At 49.0% G+C, this 20,726-nt stretch overlaps 1 protein-coding gene across 7 annotated transcripts in view; it reads right to left on the minus strand.

The window, feature by feature from the left end:
- PPP6R2 (protein phosphatase 6 regulatory subunit 2) overlaps window positions 1–20,726 on the minus strand; it is a 60,791-nt gene that overhangs the window by 21,393 nt on the left and 18,672 nt on the right. For 6 of the 7 annotated variants that reach the window (XM_061124245.1, XM_061124246.1, XM_061124242.1 and 3 more), the window contains 2 exons: window positions 10,954–11,196; window positions 3,147–3,333 (listed from right to left, as the gene is read on the minus strand). In XM_061124245.1, coding sequence (XP_060980228.1) covers window positions 3,147–3,333; window positions 10,954–11,180 — 414 coding nt within the window. In that variant the 5' untranslated portion in view covers window positions 11,181–11,196. The remainder of the gene's footprint in view (window positions 1–3,146; window positions 3,334–10,953; window positions 11,197–20,726) is intronic. The other variant, XM_061124247.1, reaches the window with a different exon arrangement.

Here is a 20,726-nt window from a genome sequence, read left to right on the forward strand (position 1 = left end):
AGCAATGGGGAGCAGGGGACAGAGCGGTTCAAATACCAGAGCTGGTACACCAGCTACACCCAACAGAAGTCCTTTTTAAAGGAAACCATAAGCCAATCTCACCAATGACAACAGACAAAAAAGTAGAAAAAAAAAAGCAATATGAAAAAAAGCATAATGTATCACCATGAAGTTGAAAGTATTCCAGGAAATCGACAATTATCTCAGTAAAGTTTCTCAATAAAAAAGATACTGTTTGGAACAACATGAAAATATAAAGCACCTAAGAATAAACATAACGAAAAATATGTAAGACTGCTACCCTGAGAACAAGGTTACTGAGAGAAATTAAAGAAGCCCCAACTTCTCAGCTTTTCACTAGAGTACAAAAAGCAGCCAAATGGGGGCAGCTGTGCTTCAGAAAATTGGTTTTGTTTTTTTTTTACAAAAACAGGTGGCAGGTTGGTTTTGGCCTATGGGCTGTAATTAGCCAACCCCAATCTACAGGTAGTGCAAGCCTAATCAAAATTTCAGGAGGTTTTTCTGGGGAACAGGGTAGAATGTGTAAAGTGACAAACTCATTCTAAAAATCTGCTCATCCTAAAATAATGCAAAGGCAAAGAATCGTAAAAACAACCTTGAAGAAAACAAAGTGAGAAGACTGATTCTATAAAACATCAAAACTTATACAGTAATTAAGATAGTGTTGGGCTCATAATTACAAACAGGACTGACCGCAGAACAGAAACAGACATACCGTGTGACTGCAAGAGGAACGTATAGTGCTGAGCCCACTGGATGCCACAGTAAAAAGCACCTCAACCTTACACCATTTATAAGAATCAATTTCAGGTGGACTGTAGGTAGAAATATCAAAAGTAAAACAATAAAAATAAATTAATTTTCTGGGCTCCAAAATCACTGCAGATGGTGACGGCAGCCATGAAATTAAAAGACGCTTACTCCTTGGAAGGAAAGCTATGACCAACCTAGACAGCATATTAAAAAACAGAGACATTACTCTGTCAACAAAAGTCCATCTAGTCAAGGCTACGGTTTTTCCACTAGTCATGTATGGATGTGAGAGCTGGACTATAAAGAAAGCTGAGCACTGAAGAATTGATGCTTTTCAACTTTGGTGTTAGAGAAGACTTTTGAGAGTCCCTCGGACTGCAAGCAGATCCAACCAGTCCATCCTAAAGCAGATCAGTCCTGGCTGTTCATTGGAAGGACTGATGCTGAAGCTGAAACTCCAATACTTTGGCCACCTGATGTGAAGAGCTGACTCGTTGGAAAAGACCCTGATGCTGGGAAAGATTGAAGGCAGGAGGAGAAGGGGACGGCAGAGGATGAGATGGTTGGATGGCAGCACTGACTCAAAGGACATGGGTTTGGGTGGACTCCCAGGAGTTGGTGATGGACAGGGAGGCCTGGCGTGCTGTGGTTCATGGGGTCGCAAAGAGTCGGACACCACTGAGCAACTGAACTGAAAACAATAAAGCTTCTAAAAAATAATACAGAGTATCTCTATGATTTTGAAGTAGATAAAAGTTTAACGGACAAAACAAACAAAAAATAAATAAAGACTTATGACTTGCACTACATGAAAATCAGAACCTCTGTTCATTAAAAAAATACAATTAGGAGAGTAAAAACCAAAAAAAAACAAACAAAAACAAAAAAACCAGCAGACAGAGTAGGAAAAGATGTTTGTAACACAAAACCAACAAAGGGAGAACTCCCTAGCAGTCCAGTGATTCGAACTTGAGCTCCCACTGCCAAGGGCATAGGTTCAATCTCTGGTAGGGGAATAAAGATCTGGTAAGCTGTGTGGCACAACCAAAAAAAATCAGGGGACTTGTATCCACAAAATAGACAACTCTACAAAAGAAAACAAAACAGAGAGGCTGAAAGAAAATGGGCAAGAGACTTCACACAAAAAATATCCAAATGGCCGATTAATATACAAAAAGATGCTCATCCTCACTAGTTACCAAAGTGATGCAAATTAAAACCACAATGCTGTTATCTACATCTATCAGAAAAGTGGAAGTAAACCGAGGGATCGCATTAAAGGCTGGAGAGGAAGCACAGCAGCAGGGACTGTCCTCTCCCGCCGGGACTGCAAGCAGCCTCAAGCACCTTCACTACAGCCACTCACGTTGCCCACAGGACCTACCAACAGGAGAAAGGAAGTCCTCAAGCTTCAGAGACTCACACTGCACTGCTTACAAAACCGACACGCTGTCTGGGGTTCGTTCTGAAACTGCGCACTGGGGACGGTGAGCAGGGGCAGGAGTCCTGAAGTGGGCGCCGGGCACAGGTGCCAGCACACCGCACGGCCGCCCCGGGACGTGTGCAGCAGGTGCACGCGTTGTCCCCAGAAGAGCCGTGCCCCAGCTGGATGAGGCGAGTTCGCCCGTGCTTCACAGAAACCTGTGAACGCTGGGCGTGCCTTTTGTTCTTTGGCTGCACCATGTGGCTTGCAGGATCTTAGCTCACCGACCATGCCACCTACAGTGGACATGCAGAGTCCTATCCACTGGACAGAGGAGAGCTTCCGTTTATTTGCTGTGAAATAGTAAGTGCCCTAGACTCAAAGGAGTCTTCCCCAGGTGGCGCCAGTGGTAAAAAGTCCGCCTGTCAATGCAGGAGACACAGATTCCATCCTGGAGTCAGAAGATTCCCCAGAGAAGGAGATGGCTACCACTCCAGTATTCTCGCCTGGAAAATCCCATGAACAGAGGAAGCTGGCTATAGTCCATGGGGTTGCAAAGAGCTGGGCACGACTGAGCACACAGGCATGGTATAAACACAGACACCCGCCACCCACCGAGATGCAACAGAAGGAGCCCTACGGCCCTAGCATCACGCAGGCACACCCGAGACCTCACGCCGGGACCGGTGAGGGAGAGGACAAGCCGGCCGAGCCTGGGGCCCAGTGCACTCCCGAACAGGGCACGTGCTGATCGTGCAGAGCGGGCCAGTGGCCCTCTCTCTTGGGAAGACCGCTTCTTCATCCGTCCCAGCTCCCACGGCAGCAGCCATGCGGCTCCAGGTGTGTCCCTCAGAGCAGTCAGAACCCGTCCCCCACAGCGACAGCTGACAGCATGATCGGCATCAGCCAAGACTCCCTCCCAAATCACGTGGGCTGGGTGGATGATTACCTGTTCAGTTTTTCTTGCGATGAGATTGCCAATGGTCTTGCTGAAGAAACTGGCGAGCAGAGGATTGAGGGGCGGCTCACGGTCCAGGAAGTTGTAAAGAACGTTCAGCAAAGTCTCATCCCCTCCCAGCCTGTCGTTGATTTGTGGTACGTCGCACGTCAGTAGCTCGCAGGCTGTGTTCGGGTATCTGCAGGGGCACAGAGCAACGGCTGGGTGTGAACTGGACTTCGCCACTGCTCAGGAAGCTGCTCAACAGCCTTCTCTTCGGAAGCAGCTCCACAGGCAAAAACCAAAATGGCTACACCTCTCAATAGAATAAAAACGTGATTATTCTGTGACCAACCGGCATTTTTTACTAGAAGCTCAGCGTTGAGTCATCCTCTCTGCTGGCTCCTTATACCCTAGACCTGACGCCCTACACTCTCGGACTCCGTTCCTGTTTTCTATGGACCCTCTTCTAATCTTCCGGCCTCTCCTCCGCCCTCCACTCTCCTGCCAGGCCTGCCACGTGCGTCAGGTCGTCCTTCCCGCTCCACACCCTGCTCACCCCCACACCCCAACAAGCACAGACCCGGCCGTTCCCAGACTGAAGCAACCCTGCGTCACAGCTGATGACGAAGCACCAAGCCACGTGTTATGAGAATTATTATTAAGAAATGCTGTCTTGGGAATTCCCTTGTGGTCCAGTGGCTAAGACTCTGTGCTCCTGATACAGGGGGGCTGGGTTCGATCCCTGGTTAGGGAACTAGATCCCACATGCCACAACTAAGACTCTATGCAGCCAAATAAATAAAAATAAATGTTTAAAAAAAAAAAAAGAAATGCTGTCTCGCTATCCATACTGTTTGCTGAACCCAGGGTAGGCAAGGCGCGAGTGGGGAAGCTGGAAGAAAGCTCGAGGAGCCGTAGGAAAGGCAGACGTGTTTTATTCCTTCCTGACTGGCACAGCCGCCACGGCAGCAGACACACGGCGGTCTCTCCTCTTGCTGCTGACCCAGTGGGCAGCCCTAACGCAGCCGTGAGGTAGCCATAACCCGGAGGCCAGGGCTTTTCAGGTGGAGCTTACATATGTTTACAGAATAAAAGTGGCCCGTGGCAGAGTGGGCACACTGTGTGCAGTAAGTGACCTCAGCTGCTATATAACCATGCATTTACAAAACGTGGGGGACAGGGCTGCGGTCAGAGAGCCTGACCACCACCATTTTGGCTAATGGGCTATTTCCCTACAAATATCAATATATGTAAAAATGTATTATTCCTTTGATAAAAATGATCAGACACAACACAGTCCTGATCCCAGCATGTATAACCTCATACCACTGTGCTCCCTGCCTGACCCTCTCACAGACATGGGCCACAGACATGGGTCTCATGGGTTACATGAGACGCCACATGGGTCTCACAGACATGTGGCGCCGGACAGGCCTGCGGCACCCAGAGCCCACCACAGCAGTGCAGAGACCAGGCCTGGAGCCACACACGGCACGCCAGGGAACATCGGTGAGGGCGCCCAGGGCCAGGACAGCTGGAGCCTGCCAGAAGCCCTGGGGGCTGCCTGCTCTGCGGCACAAGGGGCACATGCCACACGGGGCCTGCTGTGTAGCCTCAGGCACACGAGTGAGCCTCTCTGAGTCTGAGCCGCAGCATCCAAACATGGGGGGCTGAGCATCCCCCCCAGGCTGTGCACAGAGCGGAGCGGACCCTGGCACATGGCCAGCCCCGGGTCAAGGTCGGCCGCAGCGACCCTCCAGCTCTGGGAAGCCACCCAGAGGGCCCCAAACTAAGGCGCTCACTGTGGGTCAGCTAGAGGGGCCTAGGGTTCAGAGGCTCCAGAGGAAACAGCTGACGGCGCACACGGCCCACCAGGCGCAGCAGGGGTGGGAGCAGGGCCGTCAGTGTGGCTGTGGGGTGTGGGGCGAGCCCAGGGAGCAGAGGCCCCACGGGGGCCCCAGAGGACGCTTTCCAACTGCGGTGCTGGAGAAGACTCTAGAGAGTCCCTTGGAGAGCAAGGAGATCAAACCAGTGAATCCTAAACGATATCAATCCTGAATATTCATTGGAAGGACTGACGATGGAAAAGTCTCTGATGCTGGCAAAGACTGAGGCAGCAGGAGAAGGGGATGATAAGAGGATGAGATGGTTGGATGGCATCACTGACTTGACATGAGTTTGAGCAAACTCCTGGAGATAGTGAAGGAAAAGGAAGCCTAGCGTGCTGCTGTCCATGGGGTCGCAAAGAGTCGGACACCACTGAGGGAGTGAATAAACAAACACACACCTCCCCCAAGTTACAAAGGGAAGGTTCAAACAGTAGCTGATCAGAGAAGGGAGAGGCTGAAGAAACAAGGGAGGGGCAGTCAAGAAACAACCGTACAGCTCTGGGGCAGGGTCCTTGCTGTAGCTCAGTCGTGTCTGACTCTTTGCGACCCCAAGGACTGCAGCACGCCATGCTTCCCTGTCCTTCGTCAACTCCTGGAGTTAGCTCAAATTCATGTCCACTGAGTTGGTGATGCCATCGAACCATCTTGTCCTCTGTCATCCCTGTCTCCTCCCACCTTCAACCTTTTCCGGCATCAGGGACTTTTCCAGTTGGTTGGCTCTTCCCATCAGGTGGCCAAAGTATTGAAGCTTCGGCTTCAGTGTCAGTCCTTCCAATGAATATTCAGGGTTCATTTCCTCCAAGATTGACTAGTTGGCTCTCCTTGAAGTCCAAGGGACACTCAAGAGTCTTCTCCAGCACCACAGTTCAAAGACATCAATTCTGCAGCACTCAGCCTTTTTTATTGTCCAGCTCACACAACTATACATGACTACTGGGGAAAACCATAGCTTTGACTAGATGGACCTTTGAAGGCAAAGTAATGTCTCTGCTTTCTAATATGCTGTCTAGGGTGGTCACTGCTTTTCTTCCAAGGAGCACGCATCTCCTGCTAAAGGGATACACACAACAATACCTTTGAGCTCTTCAGTAGAACTAACCCCCCACCCACCCACGGATGACAGTAACTTCAGGCTGAGCCCAAGATTCCTGGAGCTCTGCCCTGTTACCTCACCACCAACCAAAGAGAAGAAAGCACCACATCGCGCAGCCCTCACCTCAAATTTGCCTCTAAGCTTCTCCTCTAAAACTACTGAGGAGTTCAGGCTTTTGGGCACTGATGCCAAGCAAGGCCCTCTAGGTCTCCCAGGCAAGGAGGCCTTTTTGTCCCCCATTTCCTTTAGACAAAGCATCAATTCTTGGCTCAGTGGTAAAGAATTTGCCTGCTAACACAAAAGACACAGGTTCAATTCCTGGGTTGGAATGATCCCCTGGAGAAGGAAATGGCAACCCACTCCAGTATTCTTGCCTGGACAGTAACTTCCAGTAACTTCCATGGACAGAGGAACCTGGTGGGTTCTAGTCCATGGGGTCACAACGAGTCTGACATGACTGAGGGCGCGCACACAGCCTTCTTTTTTTTTTTTCACAGCCTTATTCTTATTAGACAAGACTGAAGCTTCCATGCCCTTCTTTTGAGTTCCAAAAGGCAGAACAGTCACTAATCAAAGGAGGAGCAGCCAGGAAACCACGTGAAGCAAGATTAAAGGGCCCAGAGAGGCCCATAAAAGATTAGGAGACGACCACCAGAGACCCTGCACACAAGACCCTCATCTTGTCAGCAACCCCACTCCTAAGAAAGTGTGCAGAAGAAAGAATGCAAGACGGTTACTGCTTTGGTCCTTATCACACACCCCTGCCTAATTATATAATCTCTCCCGACTCACCAGGAAGCGGGGGCACAGTCCTTGAGACATTGGCCTATTTAGTGTTCCCCTTTTGCCTGGCAAAGTAATAAAGCCATTTCCCTGGTGGCTTAGATGGTAAAGAATCTGCCTGTAATGCAGGAGACTGGGTTTGATCCCTGGGTTGGGCAGATCCCCTGGAGAAGGGAAGGGCAGCCCACTTAAGTAGAATCCCACGGACAGAGAAGCCTGGTGGGCTACAGTTCATGGGGTCGCAAAGAGTCAGACAGAACCGAACAAGTAACACTTTCACTTTCTTTTCCTTCTCCTCCACAACTCTGTCCTCATGTTTCTGTTTGGCAATGGTGCACAGAGAGCCAACATTTGGCAACAGCACAAGCCACCTCTTCTTGCTCAGCCCCACAGTGAACAGCATTGCTCTGCTCCCACCTCGGACATTCACGTTTGGCCTCGCAGCGCCCCGCGCACAGGAGCCTGTGCCCCGTGGCTCAGCGAGGCCTGCAGGCACACAGTGGCCCCCAGGCAGGGGGGCTTGCTGCAATGAGCCTCCCTGGTTTTGTTCGCTTTGTTTTGTACTTATTTATTACTAATTTCTCCCAAACTCTCTGACTATAAAGTGCCACTTCTGAGATCCCCCTGTCCTGACCCAGGGGATAAAGTCCTGGGAAACTGCAGAGCACCAGAGTTAAAGTTAAAGGCTCTGGGATGCCCCTGAGGAAAACTGGGGGCCTGTGGTATCAGACCTGTCAGCAGCAGGGCCAGAGTCAGCAAGAGAAGGTGTGAACGAGCCGCATGGACGTATCAGTGAACACAGGCTGCCCCCAGCCCTGGGAGCCCCGCGGGGACCCTCCGTAGAGCCGCCACCCTCAACGGCGTGCCGTGAGGGGACTCAGGACGGGAGTGCACAGGATGTGGCCAAGACAGCTGCAGGGCAGGCCAGAGGAGTGGTGCCCTGAGCCCAGACCCCACACCTTCCCAGACCCAGAAAGGCGCTCAATCCGGAACGTGAGTCGTCTGGTCTTCTCTAATGAACAGTAATCTTCTGAAGTTCTGACTACCTGGTCTTTGTTGCAAAACCTCCTACACATCTTGGCTCCTCACTCGCCTCTTCAGAGGCATCCCTGAGTGATCTGGGAGTCCTGTCCCCAGGGTTTAAAGTCTTCAGAGAGTCCGCCAAGTAAAACGTAATTCTCAGCTTTTAAGTTGTGCTTTTTTTTTTTTTTTTTTTCAGTTGACAAAGACAACCCTGGAGTCTTCACAACGACAGGAGAACCATGTTCAGTCTGGACGTGACCCATGAAGGCCAGCCAGAGGGAAAAGGATGCACTCAGACTGCGCCCCAGCGGTGCCAGCCACGCAGCCCTTCTCAGGAGGCTGTCAGAGAACAGAATTCGCCAGGGGCAGCAGGCAAAAAGAGAGGACAAAACCCGGGAACACAGGAGGTGGCTGCAGGATTACCGGGTGAGGAAGGGGAGTCCAGGGCCGTCAGGGCGGAGGCTCCCAGGGCCTCCGCACACCTCTCTGTGGCCTGCCCAGCTGCTCCCCAGGCGCTCAGCGTCCCCCTCTGCTCTGCCCCGCAGGATGGGGTGGGGGTGCGGGAAGCCCTCCCTGGGCTGCCAGACCCAGCCCTGCTCCCCACAGGCACACGCAGGTCTCACTGACTCTGGAAGAGAAAGCCCTCCTCCACCCACTGCCACACCACCGCATCAGAAACAACAGTGGGAGCTTGGCATCCACCTGCGGACTCTTGTCTCATTTCTCAAATGGTCCAAAGCTCAGCAGACAAACTGCATGGGAACCTTAAGAAAGAGCCAGAAGCATCCTCAGGAATCTCGGGCCAGCTCCCGGCCCCAGGCTGCTGCACAGGGCCTCACCTGCACGGAGCTCCTCTGGCATTAGCAGAGCAGCCAACCACTTGGGGTGGCCCCCAGGCCCCACTCTCAGGGGCACCCCTACTTCCCGGACAGGTCTCTGCATAATCCAGCCTGCAGCCAACGGGCTGACGCGGCCATCAGGGGGGCCACAGGGGCAGCCATCTGGAGGCTAAGACGAGTGGGCTCCTGCCCACAACGCTCACGCCCAGCACCCGGAGGGCCACGAGGAGTGGCTCAACAGAGACCCATGGCTCAGAGCCTGAAACAGTCCAATCTGTACCCTCGGCACCTCTGAAAAATAATCCTGACCCCACATCCTCCTCCAGCTACTACCTCATCCATCCACCCAGCCTATTTCTCTTTTCAAAAAGGACGTTTAATTTTAACTAAAAGCAAACTAATCTTTAATAAGCAAGTTAATTTTAAAATTAACTTTTAAATTAAAAAGGTTCTACTTTTTTTAACAGGCGACACGTACACATATTTTAACAACTGAGTATGACCAGGCTCGTGAGGAAGAGCCCCCATCCCCACCTGCAGGCCATACTGCTGAGACAGTCACCACAGCCTCTTAGCACCTTCTCTATTATTCACCTCCATGTTTCCAAATAAAACACAAACAAACATCTTCAGCAACTGCAGACACTACAAACCGACCTCCTGTGTGACGCTGGAGCTCTCACATCATCCGGCCCGTCCGCCCCATTGCCCTCTCCCCACCTCCATAAAATTATACCACAATTCTTAATTAAATCCCTATCCGGGGCTGCCCTTTTTGTATAAACAGGCAAACACTGTCCCATCTGCTTACTTTTATGTGTCCCTGCCCAGAGAAGCAGGTTTCCTTGTTCCCTTGTTTGCGCTCGCTGACTGCCAATCTCCCCAGACTCTGACTGTAAAGCTCTCCCGATCTCTACTGCCGCACTGGGACCCTCTGCCCAGAAGCACAACCAGCCCCCCAGCCCTCCTCCCCATCCCACTGCTGCCAGTACCTCAGACAGGAGACCCTCACTCGGGCAGCAACAGGACCCCTTTGGGAACAAAAGAATTAAAGGAATGGGGTCACTAATGGTGATGCAGAGGTAAGACCAGGCACATCTCAAGAGATGGTCTGACAGCCTCTGGCCCCCCACAGGTGGCGGCCCCGAGCCCCAGCTCCTCCACAAGCAAGTCCCTGCCTCTCTCTGGAGCACTCCAGTCAGATGGGTGTGCAGACCACAGCCTTGACCCCCACCCCCCGCCCCTATCGGCTCATCTTGCTTTATTTGTCTCCTGAGTCACCAAAGACATTCTATAGATGGTCAGAGAGTAACTATTTTAGAAGGTCTATGTTGTCACGGCCAACAGGTCATGGGTGTATCCAACAAGGCTTTACTGATGGACAATGAAATGTGAATTTTGCCATTTTCAGGCAAATAAACACTATTTTTTCATTTTTTCCCCAACCATTTTAAAATGTAAAACCATTTTCAGTTGGCACGTCCTCCAAAAAAAAAAAATCTGACCACAGGCTGAACCTCCCTAGCCTGTTCTAAGACGTGACCACACACGCCGACCCCAGTGGGACACGTGAGGAGCTGAGGGCACCCTGTCTGCCCTGACTCCCGGTGCCACCAAGCCCTGCTCCTGCACGTCCCAGGGTCTGAGTGCAATCCGAGCGGCACCCTCAGAGTCAGAGGCCAGTGCTGGGTCCTTCCCACCACCTGAGGCCCTGCCGTTCACACTCCTCTGTCCGCACCCAGCCCTGGTCCCAGGTCCTCACTTGGTCCCTTCTGTCATCTCCTAACGTCACAGCTCTGAGACCAGTTGGGACAACTAAGGACACAGCACATTTCCTCCAGGCAGAAGACCCCATGGTCAAGCGGTCACATGCTGCCTGTCGCTGGGGACTGGCCATTTCACCAGGCTAAGTGCATGTATCGGCCTCTGTCAGGGCTCAGCCTTTTTCCAGTACACATTCACCCAAAACGCTTCAACGCATGAAATTGCTGCTCACTGCAACCTAGGGTAAGGAATCACACACGGGGATCCCCACACCTTAAACATCACAGCAGCAAAGCCCACTCGGCCCTTCTCACACGTCAGCTGGGGTCAATGTTCAGGGTCAGTAGCTCCCTTCGAAAGCTCGGCCCCGGCCGTCCTCAAGCCCTGCCCACTGCCCCCCGAGTGCGGTCCGGCCCGGTACCCACTTGAAGCGGGCCCTCTCCTCCAGGTCCAGGGCCGGATCCTGAGTCACAAGGCCCACCAGCTCCTCCATGCTCTGCCGCCGGCACAGGAAGTCCAGCAGCTTCCGGTTCTGGGCCTTGCATTCCTGCAGGATGTCCTCTCCATCCATCAGCTCCCGCAGTGTCACGCCCTCCTTATCCAGCAGCTTGTCAACGTGCGATGTGGTGCTCAAGTCAAACTTCCAGAACATGGTGCCGGCCACAGAGCTGCAAGCAGACAAGAGGGTCACTTCCCCCAGCCTGCGCACGTCAGCCTCAGCCACCCTGCACCCAAGTCCCAAGTCCACGCTGGCCGGCCCAGGCTGCAGGGGGTGGCCCCGTGGGCCGCCCCCGCCTCCTCCCCTCTCACCGGAGCTCCTGCTCACGGCCCCGGGCCCCAGGCCACACACGCCTGTCTCCCCGTGTCAGACAGCGAATACCCCTCCACCCAGAGAGTTCACGACTCACAAACCTCCTCCCAGTGTCCACCTCCCTCTTCAATCAACACTGCCCACCTCTTCCCAGATGTCTCCAAATCATGTACATTTTTAACTTTCTGTACATTATCTTTGAAAAAACTTTCTGATTGAGGAGAGACGGCCGCTCCTGTGCAGCCAACTCTGAGAGCAGCAAAGCATTTCCGTGAGCGCACTTCCAGCCTGCAGGCTGAACCCCCAGCCCCACCCCACCCCCGCGGGCCCACACGCCAGAAAACCCCTTCCTCTGCTTTCATCATCCCAGCACCAGGGACCAGGGGCCAGGCAACCAGAAGCCACCCACATAGCTTAAAGCCTGCCAAAATTATCCAAGCAAGCCGACCCTAAGCAACTCCCCCTGCCCGGCCTCGCCTTTCATGTGGAAACCCCACAGAGGCCACAGCCTCAGCTACCCACCCTCCCCCGCTCCTGCCTCCTGAGCCCCCGGCTTCCCTACTCGGCCCCGCTGAGGGGGCTGCCCGTCTCCAGGACCCAGGAGGGCAACAAGCTTTGCTCTCCTGTCTCTCCTCTGCCTCCTCGCGAAGCCACACCTGCCCGGCCATCTCATAGGAAGCACAGAACAGTTCACAGAACAAACCCAGCAGGCCAAACTCACGACAGCTCCTTCCGCTCCATCTGTGCTCCTCTGCCACCCCCACCTCCCTGCCCCCGTTCCCCGTGACCTTGCTGGGTGAGCAGGGCTGCCCCTGAAGCCACCACTCCTCCGCCAGCACACTGAGGCACTAGACTCCCCACCGAGGGCCCCTCACCCAGCAGCCCTTGGGCCGCAGCCCTAGCCCGTCCCAGCCCCGGCTCTCTGGGTCCGGACTACACAGGGTCTGACCATTCAGCCAGTCCCCATGGCAGTCTGTGAGCCTAGGGTGGTCTGCAACAAAGTTTTCAGTGTTGGATACAAAATGAAAAACATAAGCCTGTATTTTTTTTAAATTAATCAATTATTTATTTCTGCATTGTTGCACTGGGTCTGTGTTGCCTTTCTCTAGTTGCAGGGAGCAGGCACTATGCTTCCTTCCAACCTCATGCCTCTTCAATCTGCGGTGGTGTCTCTTGCTGCGGAGCATGGGCTCTGGATACTCGGGCATTAGCAGCCGCCGCGCGCAGGGTCCAGAGTGTGGGCTCAGCAGTTGTGTTAGGTTCAGTTGCTCCGCCACATGTGGGATATTCCTGGACCAGGGATCAAACCTGTGTCCTCTGCATTGGCAGGCGGATACTTAGCCACTGTACCACTAGGGAAGTCCTCAAAGTCTGTATCTTTAACAAAGTCAAACCTGTATTTTGAGATTATGAATCTTTTCAGTGTTAAATCACTACTTACAAAATCATGATGATAACAGACGGGGGATTTATCTGATCTAATATTTTTTATTGAGAGGAGTAAAGGACTCCCCACACGACAGGAAGCCCTAGTTTGTCTGTGTGAAGCCCACCTCTCAGGAGCCCATGGCACAGGCCCCCCCAGCTGTCCAGCCATGCCCTCCACAGCCTCTTGTCTTTGCTGCATTGAACTCCCTTTTCCGAAACACAGTCTTCATGTTCCTCTCACATTGGCGTTAAAGCCTATCTGGCCACAAATGCCCACGACTCACGAGGGTCCTTTTCCCAATGTGCCTCCAGGTCCTCTGGGGACTTCCTGCTGCCTCCCCAACTCCGCCCTCGCCACAAGTACGTTCTCTCTCTCCCAACACAAGCCGCACTCTGCCTTTGCCCTTCTGCACATGCTCCCGTGCTCGGGCCCCTCCCTGACAAAAACCCCACTCGCCAGCAAGACTCAGACGTAAGGCCGCTTGAACGTTCAGTGCAGGGACTCCACAAGTCAGCCTGCACTCAATGTCCATCCAGGCCCTAACATCTTCCTTATTTCTCTTGTGAGGAGTGCAGATGGGCATTTGTGTTGTTAGTCACAGACACTAGGGGACCAGAAAAAAAGATTACTAGACAGACCTTCAGGAAAAGATGGCTGTCCCCACACACATCAGGTGCCCTCTCTCCTAAAGCCCTACAGAATGACTTGTGCACTTGGATAACATACAGTCCAGGGAGGGAGACCCCCACCTAACCAGGGCTATTTTTCCAAACAAGAACTTGCCAGACAGGGAAGCTAGAGGTGGTCTCTTTGTGTCCTGTTTTCAGCCAGAGTGGGCAAGTGTCCTGAAGTCAGCTTGTCCCACACTAACACAGTACGCCATTCTCCTAGTTCATATTTGCTACATCCTGCAACATCCTTTTACTGTCAACATATCTGTATCTTCATATTTAAAGTGTTTCTTTTCTAAACAGCACACAATTGATATGGTCTTGCTTTGTTATTCTGTTATTCTTTGCCTTTTAATTAAAGTACTTAGATTATTTAATGTAACATGGTTGGGTTTAAGTAATTTGAAAAAAATATAACACATTTATGACAAAAAAAAAAAAAAAGACTCAATAAATTAGGAATAGAAGGGAACTTCCTGAACCTGATAAAGAGCATCTGCTAAAAACCCACAGCTACCAGCACACTTAACGTGCTGGAAAGACTGAATGCTTTCCTCCCAAGACTGGAATAAGAAACTAAGCAGGTCTATTCAAGATTCTATTCAAGATCTACTTCTATCCAAGGTAGTACTATAAGACAAGAAAAAAAACACATACAGATTTTAAAAGGATGAGTAAAACTGTCCTTACTCACAGATGACATGACTGTGTAAGCAGAAATGCCTAAGAAATCTGTATGGAAAAGAGCTACTAGAATTAATGAGAGTGAACCTAGCTAGCTTACCAGTTACAAGGCAATATCCAAAAAGGAGCTGTGTCTCAATATATTAGCATAAAAACTTTAGCTTCTGCTGTGCTGGGCTTAGTCGCTCAGTCGTATCCGGCTCTCTGCAGCCCCGTGGACTGCACCCCGCCAGGCTCCTCTGTCCATGGGATTCTCCAGGCAAGAATACTGGAGTGGGTTGCCGCACCCTCCTCCAGGGGATCTTGCCAACCCAGGGATGGAACCCAAGTCTCCTGCACTGCTGACAGATTCTTCACCAGCTGAGCCACCAGGGAAGACCATGTTAAGACTAGGTTTTTTTTTAACTGGTTTACTGACTCAATGCAAACCCAAATAAATTCTAGCAGATTTTTAAAAACAGAAATTGACAAATTGATACTAAAATGTATATGGGAAAAAAACCCAGGAGAACCAAAGCAATTTTGAAAAGAAAGAACAAAGTTGGAGTGTTACCACCACCTGATTTTAAAACTTCCTATAAAGGGAGATTACTCAAGAGAGTGTGGTTCCAGTGGTTCAGCAGAACAAAACAAAAAGACCAGATGCAGACCAACACACACGGTCAACTGACTTTCACTAAGTGTACCACAGCAACTTAATGGGGGAAGTATAACCCTTTTTAACAAACAGCTCTGGAAAGTTGAGTATCTATATATGACTCAGACCTCAACTCTTACCTCACATCATACACGGATCACAGACTTAACCATACTAACACTAAAATCTTTAGAAGAAAACTTAAGAAAAAAATATTCGCAAACTTGCGATAGATAAGACACAAGGAAAAACAAACTATTATTATTATTGGCTCAAAAAGCAGGAGAAGACACGCTTACAGAAGGAAACGAAATGGTTGGCTACAATTGCCCTGGCATCTTCAGAAAACAGCAGTAGTACTCCAGAGCAGCGTGAGCAGACAAATGAAAGACCCGAAAAGAAGCAAAAGCCCCAGGAAGCTCCTCAGGAGAATGGAATGGAAGACCCATAAGTCTCCTCTCCAAACCCAAGAAAAAGAAATCTTTTTCCAAGAAGGAGCTGGTTAGTAGTGATCTTGAAGAGACAGCTAGCACTGTAAGTCTTCCCAAAAGGAAAAACTCTTTCCCCAAAGGGGAACCAGACAGTGACCCTGAAGAGTCAGGAAACAAGAGTGATCCCAAGAAAACGAGGAAATTCTCTTCCAAGGAGAAGCCACTCAGCAGTGGACCTGCAGAGGCTGTTACAGCAAGAGCTGTGGCTGCAAGAGAAAGAAAAAGCTCTGAAAGCCATCCCCGGAAAGTCAGAGCAGACATTTCTCTAGTGGGCCATAACTTGCAGAGACAGTTTCCAACCCACCCCCTACAGCCCAATTAAACAAAACAAACAAACAAACAAAAAAAACACCTGATAAACAGGACTTTATCAAAATTGAAAACTTCTGCTCTTTAAATGATATCATTAAGAAAATACACAGATAAATGACAGAAAGGAAGAAAATATTTGCTCTCTATATGTGATAAAGCATTCTTTTTTAAAAAGATGATTTTATTTATTTTATTTTTGGCTATGCTGGGTCTTCATTGCTATGCAGCTTTTCTCTACTTGTGGAGAGCAAGGGGTGTGCAGGCTTCTCCCCGTGGGGGCCCCTCTTGTTGCGGAGCAGCACTGCGGCTCCAGGGCTCTGGAGTCTGGCGCAACAGTTGTGGTGCACTGGCTGAGTTACTCCACAGCAGTGGACTCTTCCCGGACCAGGGATCGAACCCATGTCTCCTGCAGTGGCAAGCAAATTCTCTATCACCGAGCCACAAGTCTCTGACAAAGCATTCTTACTGAGATAACATGAAGAACTTTTATAAAGCAATAATATGAAAAAATACTCAACTAAAAAAAAGGACAGGGACTTCCCTGGTGGTCCAGTGGTTAAGACTCTGTGCTCACAATGCAGGGGGCCTGGATTTGATCCCTGAACAGGGAGCTAGATCCCACATACTGCAACTAAGGGTTCATATGCTACAACTAAGACTAATAAAAATATATATTTTTTTAAATGGACAGAAGCTCTAGACACTGCAAAAGAAGATACAAAAATAGCCAATAAGCACACGGAAAACGATCACCATTGTTATCAGGAAACGCACGCCAAAGGGCACCACTGGAACAGCTGAGATTAAAACGCTGTCAACACCGTGTGTCCATGAGGATGCAGGGCAAGAACTCCCACACACGGGGAGCGGGACTGTAACATGGCACGGCTGCGCAGGAGAACTCTTTGCCAGTTTCTTATGAAGTTGAGCATATACTTACCATGTGACCCAGGAATTCCAATCCCAGGTATTACTTTGGAGAAATGCAGTCATAAATCCAAACAAAGACTCCTTGTAAATGAAGGTTCACAAATGCCTTATTCATAATAGCCAAACACCAGAAGCAGCCCAAATATCCGCCAACAGGTGAGAGATAAATGACGCCATTTCTAGAAGGGAAGACCACTCAGCAGAGAGGAGCAAGCACCTCTATAAGGACAGACGAAGCTAAAAACCCTGGTGAGTAAAGAAGCTGGGCACAAAAAAGTAAAGCTAAATGATTCCATTTATATGCAAATTTAAACAAAGCAAACTGAACCCATGACAACAAGAAGACAAGTGGCTGCTTAGGGTCAAGGGCTACAGGAGAGAGTGACAAGACGGAGCTTTGGGGGTGATGTAAAAATACTCTGTATCTTGATCGTGGTGGTATATTTATTAAAATTCACAGAATTACAAACATAAAATGGGCCCATTTACTGTATGCAAATTATACCTCATATAATATTATTATCATTCTTCTTTTTTTTTTTTTTTAGCTGCACAGCACGGCACGCAGAATCTTAGTTTCTTGACCAAGGATCGAACCAGCGTCCCCTACAGCAGAAGTATGGAGTCCTAACCAATGGAGCACCAAGGAAGTCCCTCAATATTATGTTTTTGTAATATTATTACAAAATATTTTTTAATTTTATTATGTAATGTTTTTGTAATATTCTTTTTTTGGTAGTATTCTTAACAGTGGTTAAGAACCTGCCTGACAATGCAGAAAATATAGGTTCAATCCCTGACCCAGGAAGATCCCACATGTTGCGGGGCAACTCAGCCGGTGCACCAACGACCAAGCCCACGTGCTGCCGTGACTGAAGCCCCCGCGCCTAGAGCCCACATCACACGGCAGGAGCAGCCCCCGCTTGCACCGAGAAAAAGGCCAGGCACAGCCACAAACAGACAAAACACCGTACACAACAGTCAAAGAGAGGTCAAGAAATCGTTAAAACAAAGACTTAAGGCTAAATAGTTACTGACCCAACAGTTATAAAGCTAAGTGCAAGATTTAGAAAGGATTCATAAATTGGAGAGGCTTACTATAAAATAACCTGCAATTTACAAAGACATCTACAGGATTTCAGTAACAACAACAAAACAGAAGACAGTCTCACCCAGGGCCCCTTCCCCTCTCTGTCAGCAGCCTGACCTCAGTCTTCACACATATCCCACCAGTCTTCTTCATGGAGGCAGCAAACCACCACCTACCACTCCCACCTAGAATCGCTACAAAACTGCTACTAAAACAAGCTTTGCATTATCCAGTAACATGATAAGGAATCATAACATATCCTTTTTCCAAAAAATTGTGTATTCACTTTGGGCTGTGCTGGGTCTTGCTTGCTCCATGGGCTCTTCTCCACTTGCAGCGAGCAGGGGCTGCTCCTCAGCATATGTGCAGGCCCCTCACTGTGGTGGCTTCTCTGGCTGCAGCGAGCAGGGGCTACCAGGCACGAGGGCTTCAGCAGGTGCAGCTCTCAGGCTTTAGAGCAGAGGCCTAGGAGGGCAGTGCACGATCTTAGCTGTTCCAAGGCACATGGGATCTTCCCAGATCAGGGATCGAAACTGTGTCTCCTGCATTGGCAGGCAGATTCTTTACCACTGAGCCACCAGGGAAGCCCAGGAATCCTAATATATCCTTCAATCACTGCTCACACTTTTAAATAAAATAGAGCAGAGGTCAGAATTTGGGGCCATGTCAATCAGGAGAGGAGCATGTTAACACAGTTGTCTCACTTAAGGAAAGCAAAGATCCTATGAAGCTCGAAAAGTCAAACACCCATAACAAAAGGTCTTAAGTTCAAGGTCACACACACACACACACACAAAATAGAATGTGCAATTTAATCAGGAGTAAAACAATCTATCCAACAGAAAATAGAAAAGGAGATATAAAAAAGGGAAGTACTAGTAAAGGAAAACGTGAAACAAAATGGTAGAAATTAACACTAACATACAGCACTGTAAATCAACTATACTTCAATAAAAATGAATTTTAAAAAATAAATTAGTACTACTAATAATTTTAATAGTTGTATAATATATGGAATAAACTAATCAATGCAAAAGAGTTTTCTCAGATTTAATTTTTAAAAAACAATCTCCAACAAAAGAAACACTTTAGGGGGACTTCCCTGGTGGTCCAGTGATTAAAAGATCTGCCTGCAAATTCCGGAGACACAGGTTCGATCCCTGGTCCAAGATCCCACATGCCACAAGGCAACTAAGCCCATGCACCACAATTTCTGAGCCTGTGCTCACAATAAGGAGAGCACTGCAACGAGAAGACAGCCCACCCCACAGAGAGGAGTCCCTCCTCGTCACAAATAGAGGAAGCCCACGAGCAGCAACGAAGACCCAATGCAGCCAAAAATAAATAAATTTAAAAAACAATTTTTTTAAAGAAAAGCTCACACACACAAAAAAAATAAAATAAAGAAAAGCTCACCTTTGCTCAACTCACCTATTACACATAAACCAGCACTGTGACTAGAAATAAAACTAAGGTACTCTTAAAGTCATTCACTTAGACTGACTACTACCTCACTGGCCCACATCAGTACAGTTCTGGGTCTTTCAACCAAAAATCTCTGTGTAATAACATTCCTGAGCTTTGGTGGCCAGCCATGCACCTTAAGAAACAGGTTTTCTCATCAGCGGCATCCCTGAAGAGTTCACAGCGACAGCACCGGTTTAGGTGACCTCATCTCACCACCCAAGGAAGTGGTATAAACTGGTTCTAGAACTATCATTCAGGTAACAGCTGCATACTGCTTTTCCAAATGCTTCTTGTATCCCAACAACTCTGTGCTACCCTCCAAAGAGATGCCAGCATCCTCTTACTGGGCCCTCGTCTACCAGAAGGCTAACTTTCCTTCCCAAGATGACCCACCACTGATAGTTCATCTTTACAGTGGAAGTGACAGATGGATTCAAGGGATAAGATCTCATTGACGGAGTGCCTGAAGAACCACATACGGAAGTTCGTAACATGGTACAGCAGGCAGTGACCAAAACCATCCACAAGAAAAAGAAATGCAACAAGGCGAGATGGAGGCCTTACAAACAGCTGAGGAAAGAAGAGAAGTGAAAGGCAAGGGAGGAAAACAAAGATATGCCCATCTGAACACAGAATTCCAATAACAGAGAGAAGAAAGCCTTCTCTTCCCTGATGGCTCAAACAGTAAAGTATCTGCCTGAGATGTGGGAGACCTGGGTTTGATCCCTGGGTCAGGAAGATCCCCTGGAGAAGGTGGCTACCCACTCCAGGGGAGAATTCCATGGACAGAGGAACCTAGTGGGCTACAGTTTATGAGGTCGCAAAGAGTCGGACACAACTGAGAGACCAGACTAACACTTTCACTTTTACTTTCAGTGAACAATGCAAAAAAACAGAGAAAAGCAACAGAATGCGAAAGACTAGAGAGCTTTTCAAGGGAATTAGAGATACCAAGGGAACATTTCAGCAAAAATGGGCACAATAAAGGACAGAAACGATACAGACCTAACAGAAGCAGAAGATATTAAGCAGAGGTGAAGAAAACACACAGAAGAACTCTACAAAAAAGATTTTAATGACCTGGATAACCAGGATGGTGTGATCACTCACCTAGAGCCAGACATTCTGGAGTGTAAAGTCAAGTAGGCCTTAGGAAGCATTACTACCAACAAAACTAGCAGAGGTGACAAAATTCCAGCTGAGTTATTTCAAATCCTAAAAGATGATGCTATTAAAGTGCTGCACTCAATATGCCAGCAAATTCAGAAAAGTCAGCAGTGGCCACAAGGCTAGAAAAGGTCAGCTTTCATTCCAATCCCAAAGAAAGGCAATGCCAAAGAATGCTCAAACTACTGCACAACTACACTCACTTCACATGCTAGCAAAGTAATGCCCAATATCCTTCAAGAGAGGCTTCAACAGTACATGAACTGAGAACTTTCAGAAGTACAAGCTGAATTTAAAAAAGGCAGAGGAACCAGAGATGAAATTGCCAACATCTGCTGGATCACAGAAAAAGCGAAAGAATTCCAGAAAAACATCTACTTCTGATTCACTGACTATACTAAAGCCTTTGACTGTGTTGATCACAACCAACTATGGAAAATTCTTAAAAAGATGGGAATACCAGACCACCTTACCTGCCTTCTGAGAAACCCATAGAAGCAAAGAAACCA

Source organism: Dama dama, chromosome 22 (assembly GCF_033118175.1).
Source record: "Dama dama isolate Ldn47 chromosome 22, ASM3311817v1, whole genome shotgun sequence".
Classification (NCBI taxonomy): Eukaryota; Metazoa; Chordata; class Mammalia; order Artiodactyla; family Cervidae; genus Dama; species Dama dama.